The 21,999-nt window shown below is 41.9% G+C and overlaps 2 protein-coding genes across 2 annotated transcripts; one reads left to right on the forward strand and one right to left on the reverse strand.

Moving 5' to 3' along the window:
• The first annotated feature begins 252 nt into the window (after positions 1-252).
• POGLUT2 (protein O-glucosyltransferase 2) lies at positions 253-14,459 on the forward strand. The gene is made up of 11 exons (XM_051780682.1): positions 253-434; positions 1,085-1,174; positions 6,274-6,479; positions 6,894-7,099; positions 7,826-7,903; positions 10,979-11,151; positions 12,054-12,291; positions 12,878-13,087; positions 13,443-13,532; positions 14,069-14,173; positions 14,392-14,459. Exons 1-11 carry the CDS (start codon positions 379-381, stop codon positions 14,407-14,409), a joined length of 1,470 nt encoding a protein of 489 aa, XP_051636642.1. The 5' UTR covers positions 253-378; the 3' UTR covers positions 14,410-14,459.
• Positions 14,460-15,683: 1,224 nt separating this feature from the next.
• On the reverse strand, positions 15,684-21,788 carry TEX30 (testis expressed 30). The gene is made up of 5 exons (XM_051780676.1): positions 21,719-21,788; positions 20,378-20,608; positions 18,873-18,924; positions 17,214-17,425; positions 15,684-16,046 (listed from the first exon to the last, which is right to left on the reverse strand). The coding sequence occupies exons 1-5, from the start codon at positions 21,734-21,736 to the stop codon at positions 15,873-15,875; spliced, it is 687 nt and encodes a 228-aa protein (XP_051636636.1). The 5' UTR covers positions 21,737-21,788; the 3' UTR covers positions 15,684-15,872.
• Between the last annotated feature and the right edge of the window lie 211 nt (positions 21,789-21,999).

Consider the following 21,999-nt stretch of genomic DNA (forward strand, 5'->3'; position numbering starts at 1 on the left):
CCGCGCGGGGTGGCGGGAGGCGCGGGGCTGCCCGGCGGCGGCGCCGCTCCCGCGGCGGGCCCTCACGGTGCCGCAGAGGCACCGGCCGCTCGCCGCCCGGCTGGGCCGTGACTGCGCCTCGGCGCTGTGAGAGGCGCCTCCTTGGCCGCCCCCCCCCCCCCCCACCTATACGCCCTCATGGTCTCGCCCGCGGGGCAGGCGAGGGAGGGAGAGGAGGGGCAAGTCGGGGATGGCGGGAAGGGGGTCTGGCGTTGGGAGTAGGCACAAAGCGGGAAACACAAAGCCTGAGGGTGCCGGGCCTGTTCAGCCTCGGGAAGTGATGTCTGAGAGGGGATCTCATCAGTGTCTATAAGTATCTGAAGGGAGGGTGCCACGAGGATGGATCCAGGCTCTTTTCGGTGGTGCCAAGCAGTAGCTCAAGAGGCAGTGAGTGGGCAGAAACTGATGCACAGGAAGTTCTACTGTTCAAGTGACTGTGCACTGGAACAGATTGCTCAGAGAGGTTGTGGAGTCTCCCCTACTGGAGATACTCAAGAACCATCTGGATATAATCCTGTGCCATGTGCTCTGGGATGACCCTGCCTGAGCAGGGAGATTGGACTAGATAACCCAATGTCCTCCCTTCCAAACTGGCCCATTCTGTGATTCTGTGAAAAAGCAAAGTGGTGTTGGCTAATGAAACCCTGATGCAAACAGTTCATCGCCACTGCCACCCAGAGTGCTGCATGTGCTCAGCAAAGCCTCCCAGCTCTGGCCCCAACAGCCACTGGAACTGCTCCCTGGGCAGCGTGGGGTCACCCCATGCCATCACTACATCCCTTTGGGATGTGGGTGCTCCAGGTACCTGCACCTGCTGGCACCTGCCTGCCCCAAATGGCTCAGGGGGTGTCTGGGACACTAGTCCCTGCTGCCCCAACCTCTTATGTGAAAGTAGGATATTGTAGGTCAGGCTCAACACAAGTCTTGGCTCAGCTTTGGGGCCACGCTTCTAACTTGGCTACATCTTCCTGCTGAGCATAGGAAAGGTGTAGGAGCATAATAGTGAGAACAGGGGACTGACATCTGGACCTTTTATTTGCACCAGGTTTCTCTTGGTTTCCCCTGACAGTAGTAACAGTACATGTAACAAAAATGCTTCCGGAAAAGTGTATGAAGGAACAGAAGTCTATTTTAGGTAAGTGTCTAGAACTGCTGAAAATATTTTTCATCGCATCCTTCACCCAGCATAATTTCAACATGAACAAACACAATGACACTGAAGATACAACTGGAGCTGTTCTGGTACCGCCACTGTTATTTAAAATTCGTTTGTTTTTAAATATCTGAAATCATGATATTAATTGATTGATTTTATAACAAAGTAGTTACAAAATTTTAAATAAAAAAAGTTATATGGTGTACTGCTGAAGATTCACTGCCAGCGATTACAACACAGTGCTCTCAGCCCACAGAGCCCCTACTCCCAGCAGTAGTTTATGTGAGAAGTGCTGCAGATAATGAGAAATATAAATGTCTTCTCAAATGCTAGAGTTATTTGATAGTTCTTGTTGTTAGGCAGAGAAAAGTTGCAAAAGTCATCTAGAAAGAAGTTGTGGGTACAGCCAAGTTTGCCATCCCCTGTGTTAAGGAAACTTCCCTGTCCAACCACTCTGGCACTCTGGCAGTCAGACTCGAGGGACTGAGGCCCCTTCACAGCTACACCCCCCACACTCACAGTCAGACCAGGTTTCCTCACAAGCTTGACCCCAGGTTTCCCATAGTGCAGTCTCAGACATCCAGATCCTTAAAATAATTTAATCTTGGTGCAATAACTAAATAAGAAAATAACAGCTAGTTGATGGTGTCTCCGAGGAGGGACCCTGAACAAAGACACCCCTGGGCTTTTAGACCCTCATAGTCTAAGGAAGGGCAAGTCTGGGGGTCGTTGGCTCCTGCCCTGTCGCTGAGTGTCTGGTCCCCTGGATGGGCCACAGGTCCAGTGCCCTTTGTTAGGCAAAAGGTCAACAGTTCACAGCCCCTTGCCTCGGGCTGGGGCTTCTGCAGCCCCAGAGCTCAACCTGCAGCTGGCACTGCAGCTGCACACCGAGCTACCTGCACTGAATGTATTCTTTAACACCCTGGACACAAGTTTTCAGTATTTTACATGGCTTCATCCTGAGGCAACATGCCTATTGTAATGGAGAGCAGCCCTTATGCCTTTGCCAGCTGGAAGCCTGTTGAGCCTTAGTCAGCCAACAGCCTTTGATGTAATTAAATGATTCTCCCTCCAAAGCATTTTTATCTGAGCCAAATTATAGACATTAGGGTAGCAGCAACGTTGGCTTTGCCAGCCAGGACTAAAATTAGGTTGCATGATTTATCTTACAACTTGTTTGGGTGCTGACAAATAGTGTCAGATCTCTGCATGGATTCCCTGAGCTGCACTTCTGTGGAGGAGAAAAGCTGGAGGAGAGAACATCAGGAGGGTGGAAGTGTGTCACCCTTGCTTCATCACTGCTGTGTTCTTTTTAACATGTCAGTGCCACCCTGCTAGGAAGAAGGATGTTCTGTGAATTCTACAGCTATCAAATTTCTTTTTAAATAAAAACATATTTAAAGTTCTTTTCCACTAGAGGGGACTGGCTTCTCTGGTACAGCAAAATACAAGTTGAGTATGATTTCTGCCTGTATAACACATCAGCAGAGGTAAAGATGGGGAAAGAAGAGCTAAAGGGTCATGGATATAAAATAGGGCCTGTGTGAATTTTTAGGCTGGAAATTGCAAATCTTCTAACTGAATGTCCTGAAAAATCATGTCAATGGGAACATCATGGGGCAAAAACTATATTTTTAAAAGCTGGAGCTTGATAATTTTTAAGTCATGTCATAATGAAGTTTTTGGTTAGAAAAGACTGCATTCATTAAACCAACTGATCATTTTTCAGCTTGCAATTTTCTCCAAGCAAATGACTTTTGTGTGCTTTTCTCTAAACATACAGTATTTCAAAATGTAAAAAACAAAATCTCTTTGAAATTCATGACTCTTTGATGATGAGGTTCAATTTCCTGTATTGTTTGCCTTAACAAGAGAAAAGCAAAAAGGAGCAAAATTGAAAGTATCTTTTGGGATTTGAGTTCTCCCATGAAGAAGCCTTAATTTTTGTAAGGCTTCTGCAGCTAAATGACAAAAGCATTTGTGTGAATACAACCTACCTGAAAGGAGATTGTAGCGAGGTAGATGTTGTTTTTTTCAAGTAGCAAGTGATGAGAGGAAATGGCTTCAGGTTGCACCAGGGAAAGGTTTAGACTGGATATTAGTAAAAATTTCTCCACGGAAAGGGTGGTGAAGCAGCGGAGCAGGCTGCCCAAGTTAGTGGTTGAGTCACCACCCCTGAAGACATTTAAAAGGTGTGTAGGATGTGGTGCTCAGGGACAGGGTTTAGCAGTGGAGTTGGCAGTGCTGGGTTAGCGGTTGGACTCCATGTTCTCAGGGGTCTTTTGCAGCCCGAATGGTTGTGTTTGTAGTTAAGCACGGCACTGACACTAGCGTTCTGCAACCTGAGGTTGGATTACTTGACAGACTAAAGCCCATCGAATCAGGGAAGGTGCGTGTTGGACGATTGGCAGCGGACTGATGAGGTGCCCTTTCACCTCCGCTGCGGACAATCCTAGACCTGAGCTACTGGCTGCCACACATCACAGAACCACGGCACAGTGAGAGTTGGAAGGGACCTCTGGAGATCATCTAGTCCAACCCCCCTGCCAAGGCAGGGTCCCATAGTGCGGGTGACACAAGAACGTCTCCACGCGGCTTCCAGATGCCTTCAGCGAGGGCTCCCGCGGCACCTCCCGCCCAGCCTGCGGCTCCAGCGGCACCGCCCCGCCTTCCCCCCTGTCCCCGCCCCGTGAAGCCGCGCCGAGGGCAGGACTCCCCAGCGCCGCGGCGAGGGCAGGAGGCCGGTTCCGGCGGTGTTCCCCCGTCTGGGCAGCGCTGCCGATGCTGTGGCCTCTGTGCCTCGCCCTGGGAGCCGCGGCGGCGGCCGCGGGCGGGGCCGGGCCGCCGAGCGCCGAGCGCAGCGCGGTGTGGGGGCCCGGGCTGCGGGCCCAGGCGGCGCTCCCCGCACGGTACTTCTACGTGCAGGCCGTGGACGCCGAGGGGCAGAGGTGAGGGCGCGACGGCTTTCCAGGGACATTGGGGGCTGTCCGGAAGGCTTGGGGGTTTTCTTGTGGAAAGGGCAGGCTGAAAGATCTCGACGTGAGTTTTTTCTGTATATCACTTAGTGAAAACTAATTATTTTTTTCTATGATTATCACATAACTTCGCGATTTGCAGGGGATGAGATAAGAGGATGAAAATGTTCAGCAGCAAAACATACATGTTAGTCCAACCAAAAATTTATTATTTATTCTCCTTTGTCAAAACTTTAACAGTGACAAATACATTTAATTTATTATGTTCAGGCATCCAGCTTGTTTCCATTGTTGGGAACATCAGTATTTCTCCTACATGTGTAGGCATGAGATCAGTAGAATCATTTACTAATTACTCCATAGTCCATTAGATAAAACTTCATAGGAATGAAATAAGACGAGGAGCAATAGCCATAAACTAAAACACAAGAAGTTCCACCTCAGCGTGAGGAAGAACTTCTTTACCTTGAGGGTGGCAGAGCACTGGAACAGGCTGCCCAGGGAGGCTGTGGAGTCTCCCTCTCTGGAGACATTCCAAACCCACCTGGACACATTCCTATGTCACCTGCTGTAGGTGACCCTGTCTTAGAAGGGGGGTTGGACTAGATGGTCTCCAGAGGCCCCTTCCAACCCTAAGTATTCTGTGATTTTGTGATTTTCAGAGGACAGTCATGGCTTCCCATTTCTAAAGGGAAGAAACTCTTATTGTACAGCCCAGGTAGGAGCTTGGAATGCTCCATCCAGTCATCCAGATTAGATGCGCCATGGCTTGTGTCAGTCTAGAAGCTGCCAGTTCAGTTTATCATGGAAAGTAAAGATTTCCTGCCTTTCGTTGAACTGCCAGCTCCCTGGTATGTCTGGACAAGTTAAGGTAACCAGGCTGTTGGGCTGTAGTCCAGCTACTTAGTAGTAACTTAGTCCAGCTAGTCCCACCACCTCTTTCTCTATCCGAGGCTCTAGTAAATATTTTGGACTATGTTTAAAGGGACGAAAGAAAGGTGGAAGAAAGTTGGCAGATGCAGCATTTTGACTGCACCAGCTTTGTTCGTACCTCAGTGATATGTGATAACTTCAGATGATTTTTCAGATTACTGTATTTGGTTTTATGGAGATTTTTCTGTGTTTGGTATATGGTGAATTTTACCAAAATATTATAAGTACACACTGAATTACATGATCCCACTGTAATGTTTTTTCCCTACTGAGACAATGGAATTTTTAGTATTCTTTTTTTCCCCGTTGTATGAGCTACTGTAATGATTAAGATGTTTAACTTTATTCTTTACTTCCTTAAATAATACCTGGAAAATAAAGTAATCTGAAAATATTTTGCATCTGAATGTAAAATAACAGACTTATTAAGCTGCTAAAGTGAAACTTGTTTTAGTATTTTTTTATATAGAATCATGGAATGGTTTGGGTTAGAAGAGACTTTTAAAGATCACCTCATTCCAACCCCTATGCCATGGGCAGGGACACCTTCTACTAGACCAGGTAGCTCAAAGCTCTGTCCAGCTTGACCTTGAACACTTCTACTTATGGGGCATCCACAACTTCTCTGGGCAACCTATTTCTGTGTCTCATCACCCTCATTGTAAACAATTTCTTACTTATATCCAATCAAATCTACTCTTTTTCAGTTTAAAACCATTGCCCCTTGCTCTGTCCCTACAGGACAGGACACCAAGATATATCCATTTATCTACATGCTCTCTACCTTCCCATCATTTTATATTTGAGCTACTACTAATCAAGAGCTGTGCTGGATTTTTAAAGCTGCTCTGTTCCCATATAGTCAAAGACCATATTTCCAACACTGTTCAACCTATAGGGCACCAAGTGATTCTTAGAGGTGTGTTCATGACCGAGTGAAACCTTCTTGATGCCTTATGCTTCAACACCATGAGACATTTTAGGTAACCTAACAAAATTCTCTTTGGAAAAAATCCCACCTTGTTTGTGAGCATTAGGATGTACTCAAAGAGGCCTAGCATGGCTCAGTGAAGTTACTGGAAATCTGTCGGCTTGAGAAGGAATGGGTTGGACTAAGAAATCTGTTGTGTGTTGGCTTTTTTATTAAGCTCCCACTTACTCTCCGGGTAGGTTCACTTCGTCACCAGGTGAAAATGCATTCCAGGTGAAGATCACTGCTCCTGATGAACAGTTCACTCGGGTTGGTGTGCAAGTGTTAGACAGGAAAGATGGTTCCTTCCTCGTGAGATACAGGATGTACGCAAGCTACCAAAACCTGAAGATAGAAGTCAAAACTGGAGATAAACATGTTGCACAGTCTCCATATGTTTTAAAAGGTAAGAGGCAGCATTACACACAGATTTCCTATCACAGTTTTTTCTCACAAACTGTGTGCCAGAATGTCTTCTTGGATAAGCATAGGATTCTTTGGGACCTCAGTACTTTTCTGAACTGTCAAATCCATTGGAATTATGGATTCATTATAAGTGTCCTACACATACTGTTTAAAATAATAAAAAGAAGCAAATGCTGTGAAGCTGTTGCCTAGCAAATACATGGAGAGGGCTCACACAGAAGCTGATGTAGATTGACATGACTCCATTGAAATGAAAAAAAAAATTCAGACGTCCATTCGGAGAGTTGCTGACTGCTTGGCCCTAAGAAATGAATGTTCAGTGCCTGACCCTCTTTTGTGATCTCAACAAGTCAATAGTATGATTTTTTAAAAATAATAATTGTGTTCCTGATAGGACCTATTTACCATGAAAACTGTGACTGCCCTCAGGAGGACAGCAGTGCATGGCTGGAAGAGATGAACTGCCCTCAAACCATGCCACAGATTCAAAGAGACCTAGCAAATTTTCCCACTGTTGATCCAGATAAGATTGCAAAAGAAATTCCACAGAGGTTTGGACAAAGACAGAGTTTGTGTCACTACACCATCAGAGATAACGAGGTACGGAATGGGATAATCTGAAGTCCCTTTGGGAACTTGGTAGCAAATCATGCAGCTGGGCAGTTTGGTTGTTCCCAGTTGTAAAAGCTTCTTTGCTTGCTTCTCTGTCCTTGAATACTTTGCAGTTTGTATATGAGCTCAGCAATATCTGTCCTGCTTTATAAGTGCTTCTTGTCCACATTGCAACTGAAGCAACTGCAACACAGCAAAGGCAAATTACTTTCCAGGCAATCAATATGAGTACTGGGCACACACCCAAGTCTCCTAAATGCTAATTCAGTTTCCTGTTCGCTGAGTAATATTGCTGTGCAGTATCACAGTCATCTAATTTGGAGTGCATTAATAAATTACATTGTGCATAGTTCTGAGGTAAGGAAATACCACTTTTAGTTCCACTGAGGATCAGAGCTACAATTCTTTTTAACAGAACTGTACTTCAGTAGAGTTTTATAGGGAAATGAGTACAATGGAACACAACAGAAATAGGCAACCAGTCTCTGTTTCCATGAAACAGACCTGGAATATTTTAAAAAGCAGGCAAAGCTTGTAATTTTTTTTTGTCAGTTTTCTGTGATGAGATTTCTAAAGCTTCCCAGCTGATTCGTAAATCTGTACAGCCATACAATCTGTCTGATTAGTTGCTAAGCAATTAGAAGAGCTCTAAATTGTGGCAGCCATTCTCTGAAATGAAAACACCAGGCCAATAAAACTTTTGTTTATTTTCAGGTTTATATAAAGACATATGGGGAACATGTTGGCTTCAGAATTTTCATGGATGCCATACTGCTTTCTTTGACAAGAAAAGTGAGTATATCTGCACAGTCATTTATTCTGTATGCCTCAATATGCCAGGTTTATAGAAACCTGGGCTTAACAAATACACTTCTGCATATTTGTTGCTGTATCTGTTAAAAAGCTCTTGTTCTTTCATTAATAATGGAAAGGTCAGATGGATTTTTTTTATTTGAAGATGGCATGTTCTAGAATGCCATCTGATCAGAGTATCACAAAAGTTAATTGAATAGCAGGCTTTTATAGGTGAGTTGATAAATCTGGACAGGTTGTGTTGGGTTTTATTTTCTGTAGACAAAATAAATCATCTTGTAGCATTTAATATAAAATTTGCTAGTACATTTTACAAGATGACTTAAAAAAAGTAGGACATGTATATCATCCTTCATTAAATTCAGTTGAGGAGGAGTACCACAAGCCCAGCAGGTGGTGTGTGGGGAAACTCCCTTGATTGTACAAGCAAAAAGCACCATGAAGACTCTTTCCTAGGGAAACTTTGGAAAAAACCTGACATGTACACAGTGACAGAATATAGCAGGGCTGAAGTTTCAGCACACACAAATATGTGATTTTTACATAAAATAAGTAGTGAGAGAAATATGAATATAGCCAACTTAATATCTGGTTTTGACTACAAAAAGGCAAAGTGCCTGGCCTTTTAAAAAGGGGAGAAGGAAGAGAGAGGAACTACTAAAGTATGGAGTTGTTCACCTAAAAACCTTTCTTCAAAATTTAATAAAAATAAACACATTATAAGTAGCTGAAAGATAAGGTAATTGGTATGAAACAACATGGATTTATCATGAAATATAAGTCATAGCACTCTAATTTCTTTCTATAACAAGGTAACAGTTTCCCTGTATGATGTCTTCATTTTAGGCTTTTGGGGTTAAGTCTCACAAGTTTCTCACGAACAACATGGAATTCTTTGCCTAGAAGAAACTAATGTAACCTGCTTGGAAAGCCTTACTTAAATAACTTTTGCCACTGTTTCCAGAGATGTGAAAGGTGTCACAAACATACTTTTCAGAGATTTATCATATATTCAGTCACCATTGAATAACTAGTTATATTTTGACTGAATAATGGACTAGAGAATATGCTTATTGAATTTTCAGATAGCAAAAACGAAAGAACCTGCAAGCACCTCATGGTACAGCATTATAACTTTAAATTTTCTTCACAAGTAAGAGACATTGTATGGAAAAATGGATAAAATAAAGTGCCAAGGGCAGGATACTACACAAAGGCTGGATAAGTGATATAGTTATGACAGCTATTTAAAAAGGAGGGAGTGGTAATTTTCTGCAGAAAAGCGTGAAGGTTTAAGGTATCACGAATGTAATGTGAGTCAACAGTGGCATGCTGTTGTGAAAACTAACCACACATATTAACACAACACGTGAAAGAAAGGTAAAATAACCATCCTCAGGATGAGTAATGGATTGGTTATGCTACTCTGTCTGCCTTTGAGTGTCATGCTTTAAGAAAGATTGCACAGGAAAATGGTAAGAATGACTAGACATACAAATGAAAAATCATTTAAGTGGAGATTGTTTAACAGTTTCTAAGAGAAGATGTCAATGTAGCCTTTAATTATCTAAAAGGTTGCTCCACAGAAGATGAAAGTAAACTGTTCTTGGTGTCAGTAGTCAGTAGAAATAATGGAATTAAATTGCATCTATGGAATTTAGGCTGAACATTGAAGAAAAATTGCTAACTCTGGAGACAGAAACTGTTTACAGATCTAGAAGACACAGTTTGTCTTCTCGGAAATTTCTATCAAGACATTGTCACTGAATGACAATACATCTTTTGGTTGGAGAAGAAGATATAACCTGTTGAATGATTCTGCCATTGAAGATGTAGATAAAATACAATTTGTATGGGTTTGTGCCCATCATAACCATTAGATGGCACTGTGCTAATGAAGTTTAGTGCTGAGGATTAGAATGTGTAGCAACTCCCACGGAAAGTACACAATGAAACCTTTTCTGTTCGTCTGTGTACTGAAGGCAAAAAGTACTGCTTTGGGTATCTGCCTCTTCCTGTGTCGTCGGGTTAAAGAAGAATATCTTCCAACCATTTAGGGGAGTTTTTATATTTGCCAAATTATTAACTTCTTTTGCTTTTAAAGAGGCAACTGAGGGGGATGTAGTAGAGATTTATGTTTTTTAAAAAAATTAAGAGAGTGAACTGAGATACAACCTGAGTTCTACACTGACATTATAGGTACCTTCAGGTTTCTGTAAAACACAGCCATATGTCATCTTTTGCCTTTTGCTCTCCAGACTGAACTGTCCTACTGTTTTCAGATTTTCTTCACAAGGCAGCTGGTCCTTTCATTAGAAAAGTATAAAGCTGCCTTTCTTTGTACCTTTTCTTACTTCACTTGCAAATACCCAAACCCCATGCAATGCTTAAGATTGGGGTGCATCACAGTTTCATGTAGCTGCAAAATTATGCCCTCTATCCTGCTTCCTGGCCATCAACAGTATTTTGCTTGCTTTTTAGCTGTGATAGTGATTCAGCAATGGTTTCATACTACAAAATATTTTAAATAAGTGAGGGTGTTATGCTTAATAATTAACCCCAGCTCTGACTAAATGTGGTCTTCCCATCATAGCTGGTCATTTCTGTTTCCTCCATTGGATTTAGGCATCCTGCAGACACAAGGTGAATCAGTTCACTGATGTGACAGAAAACTAATTTACCACCCAACAGCAATATCCCATATAGAAACAAGGTGGTTCACCTTACCTTGGAACTATACAATTGCTTACTAGGTCCCAGTGCTAGCCTGATAAAAAGATTGTGTGGCCAATTATGTAAAGAAACCAGCTTCTAAAAAGGGAGCATTTTTGTGACTTTGTACAAATCTTTTTTTAAAAAAATATTATCTTGTAGGCTTTACTCTGTGGTCTCAGTACTTCTAACATGTTTCTAAAGTCTAATGATGTATTACAGGTATATTAAGTATATTAGACACCTGGTTATTTTTTCCTCATGCTTTCAAAATGCAAGATGGCAGCAGAAGAATACTGCTTTGTGTTAAATTGCACTTGTGCCTAATTTGCTTCTGTTTAGGTGAAAATGCCAGATGTAGAATTTTTTGTTAATTTGGGGGACTGGCCTCTGGAGAAAAAGAAGTCCCCACAGAACCTGCACCCCATCTTCTCGTGGTGTGGGTCCAATGAGTCAAAAGATATCGTTATGCCAACATATGACTTAACAGACTCAGTTTTGGAGAGTATGGGACGGTAAGAAATTGCTTAAACTTTCCACAAAATTCACAGTGAATGATTTTCCATAGAGATATGTATATTAACAGTGTATTAACTGTTTCCATTTATTCATTGAGACAATGGCATGCTGCAGGTAGGCAATAACTGTGTAATCAATATGTTAACATTATAGTTCACTGTTTTATTTAAAAAACCAAAACCAATAGCAGTTAGAATGTTTCAAGGGTAGTTATTTGGTTTGTTTGCTTTGTTTCTCCCCACATGAACATATTGATGACTAGCCAGCTGTTTTTTTTTCCTGATTTTGTTAGAGTCCTTTTTTCTGTACCTTTAAAATCCCAACATGGCTAGAATTCTTGAACTAGGAGCTACCATCTCCCATGTTGATTACTGATCATAATTAGGCTTGTTGTCCTGAAATACTGCCAAGCCAGCTTCTAAGAGATCTCTGTGATCCATCTTGCAACTGTTTATCATTTCACTGCATTTAGTTCTGGTTCCTTTTTTTATTATCAAGACTTTCTCTAAACTTGCTACCTTCTGCCCTCCCAGTTTATGTGTTTTAATTTAGCAACGTTTTTAAGGAAGTGAAATATGCTGTATTAAGCAAGTTACTTTACCCTGCATCACTTTCACCTGTTTTGAAAACATATCCACTTTTACCTGCTTTTTTCCATGACAATTGCCAGGTACTCTTTCCCTATGCCATGTTGTTGAACTGATGCTGTCATGCCACACATCTGTGAACTTAACATTTGTTATCTGTTTTTATTGCTGCAAAATACTGATACAATACAGATCACGGTGTGCTCATGACTTACTTTCCTCCTTAGTTGGTACTGTGAACTCTTTGAAGTAATTGCACTTAAAAATATTTCCAGCAGGCTTCCCTATTAAATCACTTCTTTCTGCTCCAGAGTCAGTCTGGATATGATGTCAGTTCAAGCAAACACTGGCCCATCGTGGGAAGACAAGAACACCACAGCATTCTGGAGAGGACGTGACAGCCGCAAAGAGAGGCTTGAGCTTGTAAAACTCAGCAGAAAATATCCAGAGATCATAGATGCTGCTTTCACAAACTTTTTTTTCTTTAAACATGATGAAAGCCTCTATGGCCCTATTGTTAAGCACATTTCATTTTTTGATTTTTTTAAGGTAAGTCACTAACCATTTTTCATAGAACTAGGTTCTCGATGTTTCCCATTATCGAATAACTTAGCATGTATTATCGATAATAAAGTGGTTTTTAGTTTTTCAGGACAACACCAGTAACAAGCATGAATAGACATCCCTCCAGGGAGATTAACTGCTATGTAGCTCTTACACTGAAGATGATAATGTCTGATTTACGTCTAAAGGTTCTATAGAACCTTATGTAATCTATATAACTTCAAGTTCCTTTTTATTTCTTTTTCCTGATTCAGCGATCAGGACTACTAACATAACTAACATAGTGGGAAAATCGGTGGATGAAGTGGCACATCTACCCTCACATCAGAGGATGAGCGTCTAAGAATTCCCGGAGAACTTAACTGATGAAGAGGGCAGCTCTGTGTACCCTGCACTGTGATGAATTCCAAACTAAATAATAAAAGCTACTTAGACATTGATGCTTGCCTAGCCAATCCTACATGTCTCAATATCGGCAAGTCAGTAACACCAGTGCCCTCAGAATAATATAATCTAACCAAGCCATTGGGATCTTGTGTTTGTTAATAACGTATGGTCCTTTTCTTTCCAGTATAAATATCAAATTAATATTGATGGCACAGTGGCAGCATACAGATTGCCTTATCTACTAGCAGGAAACAGTGTGGTGCTAAAGCAAGACTCCATATACTATGAGCATTTTTATAATGAGCTGCAGCCGTGGAAACATTATATTCCATTTAAAAGTGACCTGAGCGATCTACTAGAAAAACTACAGTGGGCAAAAGAGCATGATGAAGAGGTAAATACACATTTAGAAGTGCTCAGTAATGTTTCTAGAAGAGAACAAAAATTGCATTTCTTTAAAACAAACAAAAAAACCTATTAGAAGAACTTAAAAATTATTTTCAACTCCACAAATAAGAAAAACACTTGAAAAATACGTAATACTGCCCTTAATTTGAAATTAAACTTTGCAAAAAATTGAGAACATTTTCATAACAGTGCCTTAACATTTAAATTAAAAATACTTATTTAAGTTATCCTAAACTCTCAACATCATACTTAACTCCATAACCAACACTGGCATCCTGAAATAAATATTAGTTTTGGGGAATAATAAAAAACCAAAACAAACCTTTTATTTTTTTTGACAGGCAAAAAATATTGCAAAATCTGGACAAGAATTTGCAAGAAACCATCTCATGGGAGACCACATTTTTTGTTACTACTTCAAACTTTTCCAGGTCAGTATATTTTTAATGGCTACTGGCACAAAAATAGAAATCACAAAGAAAGAATTCAGGGCAACGGAGCTGCTGGAAATTGGCCAGCCCAATACTTGAAGCCACAAAGCAAACATCAGCAATTAAAATCTTAATTTGGTTTACAAACGTATTCAATTATATCCTGTGAAACCCCATTTAAGACTATGGTGATGTGATGCTTTGAGAAGCAGTCAGATCCCATAAATCGTGATCTAATCTGCAAGAATATGTTGCCCACAATGATCAAAGAATTCCACATCAGATGCACACCCTGTGAACCACAGCTGAAAATATCTGTGCATTAGCACCAAGGTACTGAAACTCCAGTGAGGCACCCGAAGGGGCTCCCTTCTGCAGTTAAGTATCTGCTTACCCTGTGACACAGTGTGGAGTAACAGATTGTGTACCCCAGAGTTTTTAGAGAATTACTCAGCTGAGTTGGTGCAGTATTTACGGCCAGACATACAATCTAACAACTTTATGAATTAACAATACCTTTATTTTTTTTAAACTAGGAATATGCCAGCTTGCAAGTGAGCGAGCCAAAAATCAGAGATGGAATGGAGAAGGTGCCACAGCCTGATGATGACCTTTTCCCATGTACTTGCCACCGAAAAAAGGTACGGTACATGCAGAGTTAAACATGAAGTGCTAGGTGTCTTCAGTTCTTGTCAACCTCCCTGGGAGAGGCCTGCTCAGTGCCCCTGGTATCAGTTAACAGGCCAAGCCATTAACACCTATCAAACTTAGAAATGTTTCTTGATGTATTTGCAGGACTAGACAGTGAAAAATTGAGCTTCCAGTTAACTGAAACACATTTCTTCTTTCTTGACTGCAGGCCAAAGATGAACTCTGACAGAAAGGAATTAATTAATTTTTTCAGTATTTGCCTACATTCAGACTGTCTTCTTAAAGAAAGAAGAAAAATTTGAATTAATATGCCAGTGGATAATGTCAGTGGATATTATGAAGTTTACCATATAATGATCAAGGTATGGAAGAAAACAAAGTACCTCCTATTTCCTTTTTATTATGTGGTGGTGGCAGAATCTTGTTCAAACACATTTTTATAATTTTTTTTTAATAAAAAACATGTTTGTTATCAGTTATGTGTTCCTGTCCTGAGTTACCTTGGAGATCCAGATACTTCTTACTCATGCTTGTTATACTGAATCTTTTCAGAAGTATGTTCTGCAAAAAAGGGCAGATGAGAATTGTACATTTGCTCCCCACACACATATCTACCCAAAGGCTTCTTTTTCAGACCATAACCTTGATCCTTCTGAGAGAATCAGTATTCTCAAAGTTAGGGGTGTGGGGTTCATAATAAATCTTGTTAACCTGAAGGAAAAACACAATTCATATATTGCTGTAAGCTTTGGTTACACCAGCAAGTTAATTATAGCCCATAATGGGGAAGGCTACAGCTGCCAGCACACAGGAAGTGTTTCATCTGCTGTGCAATGTCAGAGCTCAGACAAGGACTTGAGTTCCCCTTGCTAATGGGTAATGAGGTCCAGACCCTGGCCTGCCTCTTTAGAGTCCTCCAGAGAGAAGTCTTGTGCAGCAGGTCACACTGGAAGCAGAACCGCTTCCTGCTCCAGGAGCTCCTCCTTTCTTATAAACACAATTTGTTGTTCATCAGTATTTATTAGAGGGCCTCTGTGATCAGTCCTTTACACAAAGGACGCGTCTGGAGGAGACTGTTCAAAACTGTAACCCACATTCTTTGATCCACTGCCCAGCTGTGCCTGCATTACCTCCTCCTCCCCACGCAGGCCCACAGTCTGGCTCCCTGAGGTGGCGACACTGTAAACCATGAGAGACTCCTCTCAGCACCTGGGAGTGGAGGATGTGGGACCAAGGCAGGGTAGTACACCAGGCTCGCCAGCCTCAGGGGATGTGCTGGTAGAATTCTACAAATCAGTAGGTTTTAATTGCAAGCAAGTACAGCATCAATGATGTACTCAGAAATTGAAGGTACCTAAAGATATGCTGTCCAAGTAGATTTTTTTCCAGTATATTACTTCAAATAATAGTCAAAAGCATTTACTTAGTGCTCTCATTACTAAGTGTTGTATATGGTTAATTGCACAGAAACACAGAAAAAAATGCTGCCATGATACTAAATATTTTCTGTCCTTCAAGAAGTTCTTTATTGTTTTGCATATTTTTTTGATTCATACAAAGCTTTATTTGCATTTGCACTGAGACCTGTGAAAAGATCTGTTTTAAAAAATATGCCTCTCAAAAATAACAAACTCTTAATTTGCCATATTTAGGAAAAACTATATGAAGAAACTGCTTAAACACTGCAAATTATTTGTGCTCCAGTTCAACATTCTCTTTAAGCCATGAAAAAACTTGTGCATTTATTTCTTCCATGACATCATCTGTTGTTCGTCCTTTGACTGCCATCCCATGGTTAGCTTTATCAATCCAATGGATTTTCTTGGGGGCTTTCATTTTGCTTGCCACACCTTCTAGCAATTGCTATGGAGAAAATAAGAATTAAAAAGTTAGAGAATCAGCTGCTACAAACTGCAACTCCTAGATGTCTCTCATTTTGCCTGTGTAACGCCTCATAGGCAGCTCTTAAAAACAAAATGGATTTGTGTGCACATGAAAAACACCTTGATAGGAAAATGGGATGTATTCTGTATTCAGGATATGAATGCTGTGCTCAGCAATGGGATCTGCTCAAAGGTCTGCCCTCACTCAAACACAGAATAGCAGCAAATTAAAACTTCAAAAACTGAAAAGGTCACAAACCCTGTGCAGGCACCTTCCCCACACTGACAAAGGAATCCACTTCTACTGTCAGAGGGTAGTGCTAGCAATAAAGATAGAACTTTCTAAGTCAGATTTGTCTATAGGGCTGAACAGCAATATGATTCCTTAGGGACTGGCTTTGATGCTGTTGCACTTTCTCAGCAACCAGATCTAAGAACCAGTTCAGAAACTCTTAAAGATTTCTGCATTAAGAGGGCACTCCAGGGATCTGCCGGTTGCTAGCCGGACTTATTTTGGTGACAACTCCTCTCAAATGCACTATGACTCCTTAAAAGCTGTCCAGGCATGGAAAATGCCAGTTGGACACACTCCCAAAATCAAGCTGACCTGTTCAAGAACAACAGATACTTGTTTGCAGGAAAATGAGGCCGAAAACCACTGTGTGCTCACCTCTGCACACCTGCTCTTCATCTCTACAAAAATATCACTTTCTGCTACAGAAGCCTGATTTGTGAGCCAGAACTGCTTTGCTAGAAGAATTTGTCATGAAAACGTGGCAAATATGAAATTGGTAGTGCAGTACAGCATATATGTTTTGTAACCTGAAATAGTTAAAACAAAATAGCAACTCACTCCTTCCACAGGCCGCTTTTAATTTGTACAATAAAAACCACTTAAATCTGCGGTATTGCAGTGGCCCAAAGGTGAGTTAGCTAAAGTGGAAGATCGAGCGTGATCCAATGGTTTTAAGCAGCAAAGGAAAGCACTACCAGGCTTCCTTATGTCCAGCAAAGTCCACCCAAGGCTTCCTTCAGAAGACCTATATTTAGAGAAGGCTGTAATCAGGTGCACCATACAGATGTCACTCTGGCTCATTTGTACTCCTCCAGATTGCCTTTTCATGGCAGGATTTACAAGGGTACTCACTTTTTCACACATCTCATCTGCTGATCCTGAGACAAATAGCACTGGACAGCTGATAAATAATAAATCTTCATCCCGGAGCTTGGACTGAAGTTTTGGTCGATGCAATGGGTAAGATAAACATATGAGACCTCGAATGAAGTCATCACCATCATCATCATTCTGGCTAAGCTGACGTATCAGAGAGGCAGCAGCTCGTGAGCCCATGGAACGGCCTTTCTCCCATGTACAAATAAAGGAAAAAAGTATATCTGCTGTCACCTCATTTGCATTCTGCTTGAGTAAACCACTCCTAAAAACAATCCAACTGAGTGTATATCAGTGTACCAGCAGTATGAAATGCTAGTGATGCTTTTATTCTTTTATTCCATGAAAAATATTAACCTTAATTTCAACATTTTCTGCTAAAATAGTTGTCTAATTATATTATGATTTCATGTAACCATTTAAAAAAGAAGGGAAAAAGAAAAGATAAATGAAGAAGGATCCTTTGCAATACTGGAAGGATACAGCCCATCCCGGGGCAGGGGGAAGAGAGGGATAGGTCCTATGCTCTAGAGCCTTGAAATTTGAGATAGCCATTATATAATCTTACATAATTCTTTTCATGCAACCCCAATCTGCTCAAGTTAAAACAAAGTTCTATGCACCTTACTCCCAAAACCAAACCAGCAAGTGTTTATGCACACCTCAAACTTCAACCTAGAAGTAAAAGTAGAAGGGGGAAAAAAGATAAAGTGTGAACTTGTAGCACGAGGTCAGTCAGTAACAGCAGGGAAATATCAAAGCATCTCCTCAAAGACAAGGCATATGAGCTGACAATGCTCTGTAATTGAGTGTTACAAGTGGCTGATTCCAGTGGGATTAACTTGCATCAGCACAGATTTTGTTGCACTTAGTCAGAGAACATTTAGAATTTCCCATATCAAGTTATTCCTAATCACCCCATCTACTGCCCTTTTCACATAATATAGCTTTTTTTTATTTTATCTTTCACTAGGTTTTAACTACCAAAACATGTTTTGGGAAAACTGTTTTCCATTTACCAGTAACTAGAATTCTTCAAGACCTGCAGTTAAAAAGTACACATGGATTATCAAAAAACTCATGCCCTGTCACTTTTAAGTGATAAGTAAGTTTTCTCTCAAAGTACTTGGAAAATGCAATCTGTTGCTCTTTCCTTCCACCTCTACAGCAAGATCTGTGGCATAGTGAGGAAGGTGAATAGATCTAGACAGCCATGCTCTCGAGAATCTGACGGAAGCAGCAGGCTGAATGTTCCCACTGGTGACGTGAGCAGCAGTGCTGCTCAAGCCAACTGCACACATGCCCTGCACACCCACCAGCTCCAGGGCTGGTCACATTCAGCTCCAGGGGAAGACCCCCAAATGCAGATCTGTAAGTGGGCTTGGCACCCATGTTCCCATGGCAGGCAGGGGGCTGCTGATCCACTAATGAAGGTTACAGAGCATTAAACTGTCAGCTCTCCCCAGCTAACCCACTACTGGGAGGTTATTCAGCTTGTTCCAACATCAGACTGAAACCTGTCATCCACATCTGTTTGTTCACTTCTCAACAAAGTGGGATAGACTTGGAATAGTTACAGACTGCTATTACTGGAGACAGTATAAGAGAGAAAAATATTGATAATAAAAACAATACCTGCAAGGAAGACGCCATAAAGTTTATAATCATCAGAAAGTTTTAAGTATTCCTAAACAAATAAGATAAAGAGAAGTATTACAAGTCAGAATTACGACAGCTGGGAAGCTGGAGATTTCTTCTGTTTGTAGCTACTAAATACAAAATGGGAAGCTCTTTTAGCACTTCAGATTAAACAAAAAACAGATACATACAAGTTGCTCTCTTGGTTTTTTCACACAAATGGTTTCATAACATTTTGCAGCAGCGACATAAACATAATCGATTTCACATTAGCTCTCAGCAAGTCTAAAATATCAGGTGCCCTATCAAGTTACCAAAACACGAGTGATTACTGTGTATTAACTTAGTGTAGTAACAGAGGCCATGCACACCCTTGGCCCATCAAAAGGAAAAATAAGTTACCAAAAATGCCCTTCATTCAGATCATGTATTTCCAATTACACGTTTGAGACACGATCATTTAAGTCTGACAGAAAAGATAAAATTCAGCAACAACTTTTACAGTTTTTAGGAGATAACTAATCAGATGCTATCTTAGCAGAGGCCTTTAAATTACCTTTACACAGCAGCCTATTAACATAAACTCACTAACAACATTGTGCTTCTTCCAAAAAGAATGTAGAACAGATCCACATTAAAGAGAGAAAAGTCTGACTTTAAGTAAATGTACATATAATCCCAATGACATACAAATTAGTTCCTTAAAAATTGGAATTTGTTCCCCTACAAAACTGCCTCATGCTCAAGGAAAAGTGCTTCCCATGTCCCACTAAAAGTCACAAAATAATCAGGAAAAAACTTCCGTTCCATCCTACATGCTCCAGAAGAGGAGGATTATCTAAACTGATTCTATTGCAACAAAAGCTTCCTTATTTTAACAAAACTTAACTACATGAGAGCATCTTTAACAATGTACCAGCAGCAGAAAGAGATAAACACATGCATATAAGAGGTTAAACTGATTTTGAAATCAAAGATTACTTAGATATCAGGGCTCTCATACGCTAATTCCAATCTCTCTTGCTTCAAATCCTGCCATGACCCAGTCCCCTACTCTTTCCCAAAATCTGCTTCTCCAGCTTCCAAGCCTCAGAGACCCAGCACAACTCCCAGATCAACTTCTTTCTCTCAAAACTACTTTTAAAGCTGTTTCTCTTAATCCCCCACCCCTCACCAAGCCCTCCCAGAACACCTACCTCTTGCTTCCATCCCAAACACTTGAGTTCTTTTTCAAGCTGCAAATTTTGCCAGGAAGCACCCTTGCTTTTTCTCAAGCTTTACTCTCTCTCCCTGAACTCCAACCCACATATTTGTGGCAGCTGTTCCAGCTATTGCCCACGTAAGAATTGCTTCTGCTGTTTCTGTATACAGATAGCTCCATTTCGCTAATCATTGGTTCTAATTTTCCTGCTGTTGCTTGACTAATGCCTGGCCGTAATTTCAGAAACCTGGAAGACAACACCAATAGATCTAAGCTTTGGCAGAATTTGGTCACTTCTTACCACAACTGTTTTGAAAGCCTTAGTCCTATAAGCAACATTAAGACCTTTACAAGTAAACCGCAGGCACAGAACTCCACGGGATGCCAGATAGGTTGCCAAAGACAGTAAGTGAGGGAAATTCATATCTCCTCCAGCTCCATGGGTAAGAATCACTCCATATGTTGATTTCTTCTCTGGGACAGAGAAGATAGCATCAAGATATTTGTTTCCAAAAGGTATTTTCACTTTAACCTAGAAATGAAACAAACCCCAATATTATTAAAAAAAAAAAGGAAGCATGTTCCAAGTCCACACATTATGATGAACTAAAATCAGACAAGAAATAAACAAAAATTGCAAGCCTGCTTATATTTCTTCCATTTAAGAGTACTAAATGAGTAAGTTTACATTACTCAAAGATTCAAAGATTTTCCATACAAAAATGGGCAAGTCACTTTATGACTCAACACCTTATGTGCTGCATTAGAAAATGAAGCATCCCTAGCTTCAAAGCATAAATTGAAACGATTCTTACCTTCTCTATGTATCTATGTCTAGCTTTTTCAGAACCAACTAGCAGCCTAAACCACAAAAATATGCAACATTAAGACACAGTTAGCAAACATCTCCAGACTGCACAGTGGGAATCACTCAGTGAAAAGAGCAGCCTGCATATAGTCAAGGACTGAACTCTCCCCAGGGACAGGAGATAGCACAGGTGCAGACAATGTCAGATCCAAGGGGGGCGCAGAAACCCCAGCCAGCACAGGAGGAGCAGAACCAAATTGCTCAGGACCAGCTGATGTTCTGCAGAATGAAAGGGAGCTGGACAGCAGAGCATACGTGTTCCTGCTGCAGCTTCTGAGAACAAAAAGGCAAACACCCCGGTGCTGGGACGAAACCCAGCTTCATTTCACTGCTTCCCAAAGGCTCTCCCTGGCAGCGCTCCCACGGGGGAACTGCGCAGAGGGGCAGGAGGTTGGCGGCGGCCTGGCCGAGCTGCTGCTCCCATAGCCTCTGCCCGGCTGAAGTGGTGGGAGATGCCAGACAAGGGGATGGTAGTGGCGCCTGTACACAGGGATGGGCAGAGCAAACACAGCTGCACTTCCCGACCCCCGGGCCGCTGCTCAGCGGGGACCAGCCCAGGCGGCCTCAGCTGCCCACCAGTCATGGATGCGCCTCTGCGGGGAAGGCAGAGGCGGTAGCACAACCACCCCGCCCCGCCTTCCCCATCTCCAGGGGCTCCTCAGAAGGTAAGGGCAGGTGCCGAGGCTGCAAGACCCCACGTATGCCAAGGGAACAAAGGCACGCGGACCCCGCCGGCAGCAGGGCCAGCCGACCAGACACAGCCCGCGGCCATACCTCGGCATGCCCGCTCATCCCGGCGGTGACGTCACGCAATGGACAGTCCGCCGAGCCAGTCCCGCCCCGGGGGCCGGGCACTGCCTGGCGCTGATTGGTCCACAGCGGGCGAGGCCCCGCCCTCCCCGAGGCGAGAGCGGGCAGCCGGGAGGCGTCGGGGCTGTTGGGGAGCTCTGAGGATGGGTGGGTTGGGTCGTGTTTAAGTCAACGAAAACTGACGATAAATAGCTTTTAGTCCCCTGTACATGTAAAAAAACACGGAATGATGGATGGTGACTCGG

Source organism: Manacus candei, unplaced genomic scaffold, assembly GCF_025592945.1.
Source record: "Manacus candei isolate 608988 ecotype Guabito, Panama unplaced genomic scaffold, ASM2559294v1 h1tg000014l, whole genome shotgun sequence".
Lineage (NCBI taxonomy): Eukaryota > Metazoa > Chordata > Aves > Passeriformes > Pipridae > Manacus > Manacus candei.

Bases quoted from the DNA above. Each gene is read 5' to 3' on its own strand.
- TEX30 (XM_051780676.1), bottom strand. The intron at 18,925-20,377 runs GTAAGAAGTGAC...TTATTTGTTTAG, and splicing joins AGGCTTTCAAAACAGTTGTG to GAATACTTAAAACTTTCTGA. The intron at 16,047-17,213 runs GTGAGTACCCTT...TTTTCTCCATAG, and splicing joins CAGATGAGATGTGTGAAAAA to CAATTGCTAGAAGGTGTGGC.
- POGLUT2 (XM_051780682.1), top strand. From the start codon at position 379: ATGGATCCAGGCTCTTTTCGGTGGTGCCAAGCAGTAGCTCAAGAGGCA. The intron at 6,480-6,893 runs GTAAGAGGCAGC...TGTTCCTGATAG, and splicing joins GTCTCCATATGTTTTAAAAG to GACCTATTTACCATGAAAAC. The intron at 7,904-10,978 runs GTGAGTATATCT...GCTTCTGTTTAG, and splicing joins TGCTTTCTTTGACAAGAAAA to GTGAAAATGCCAGATGTAGA.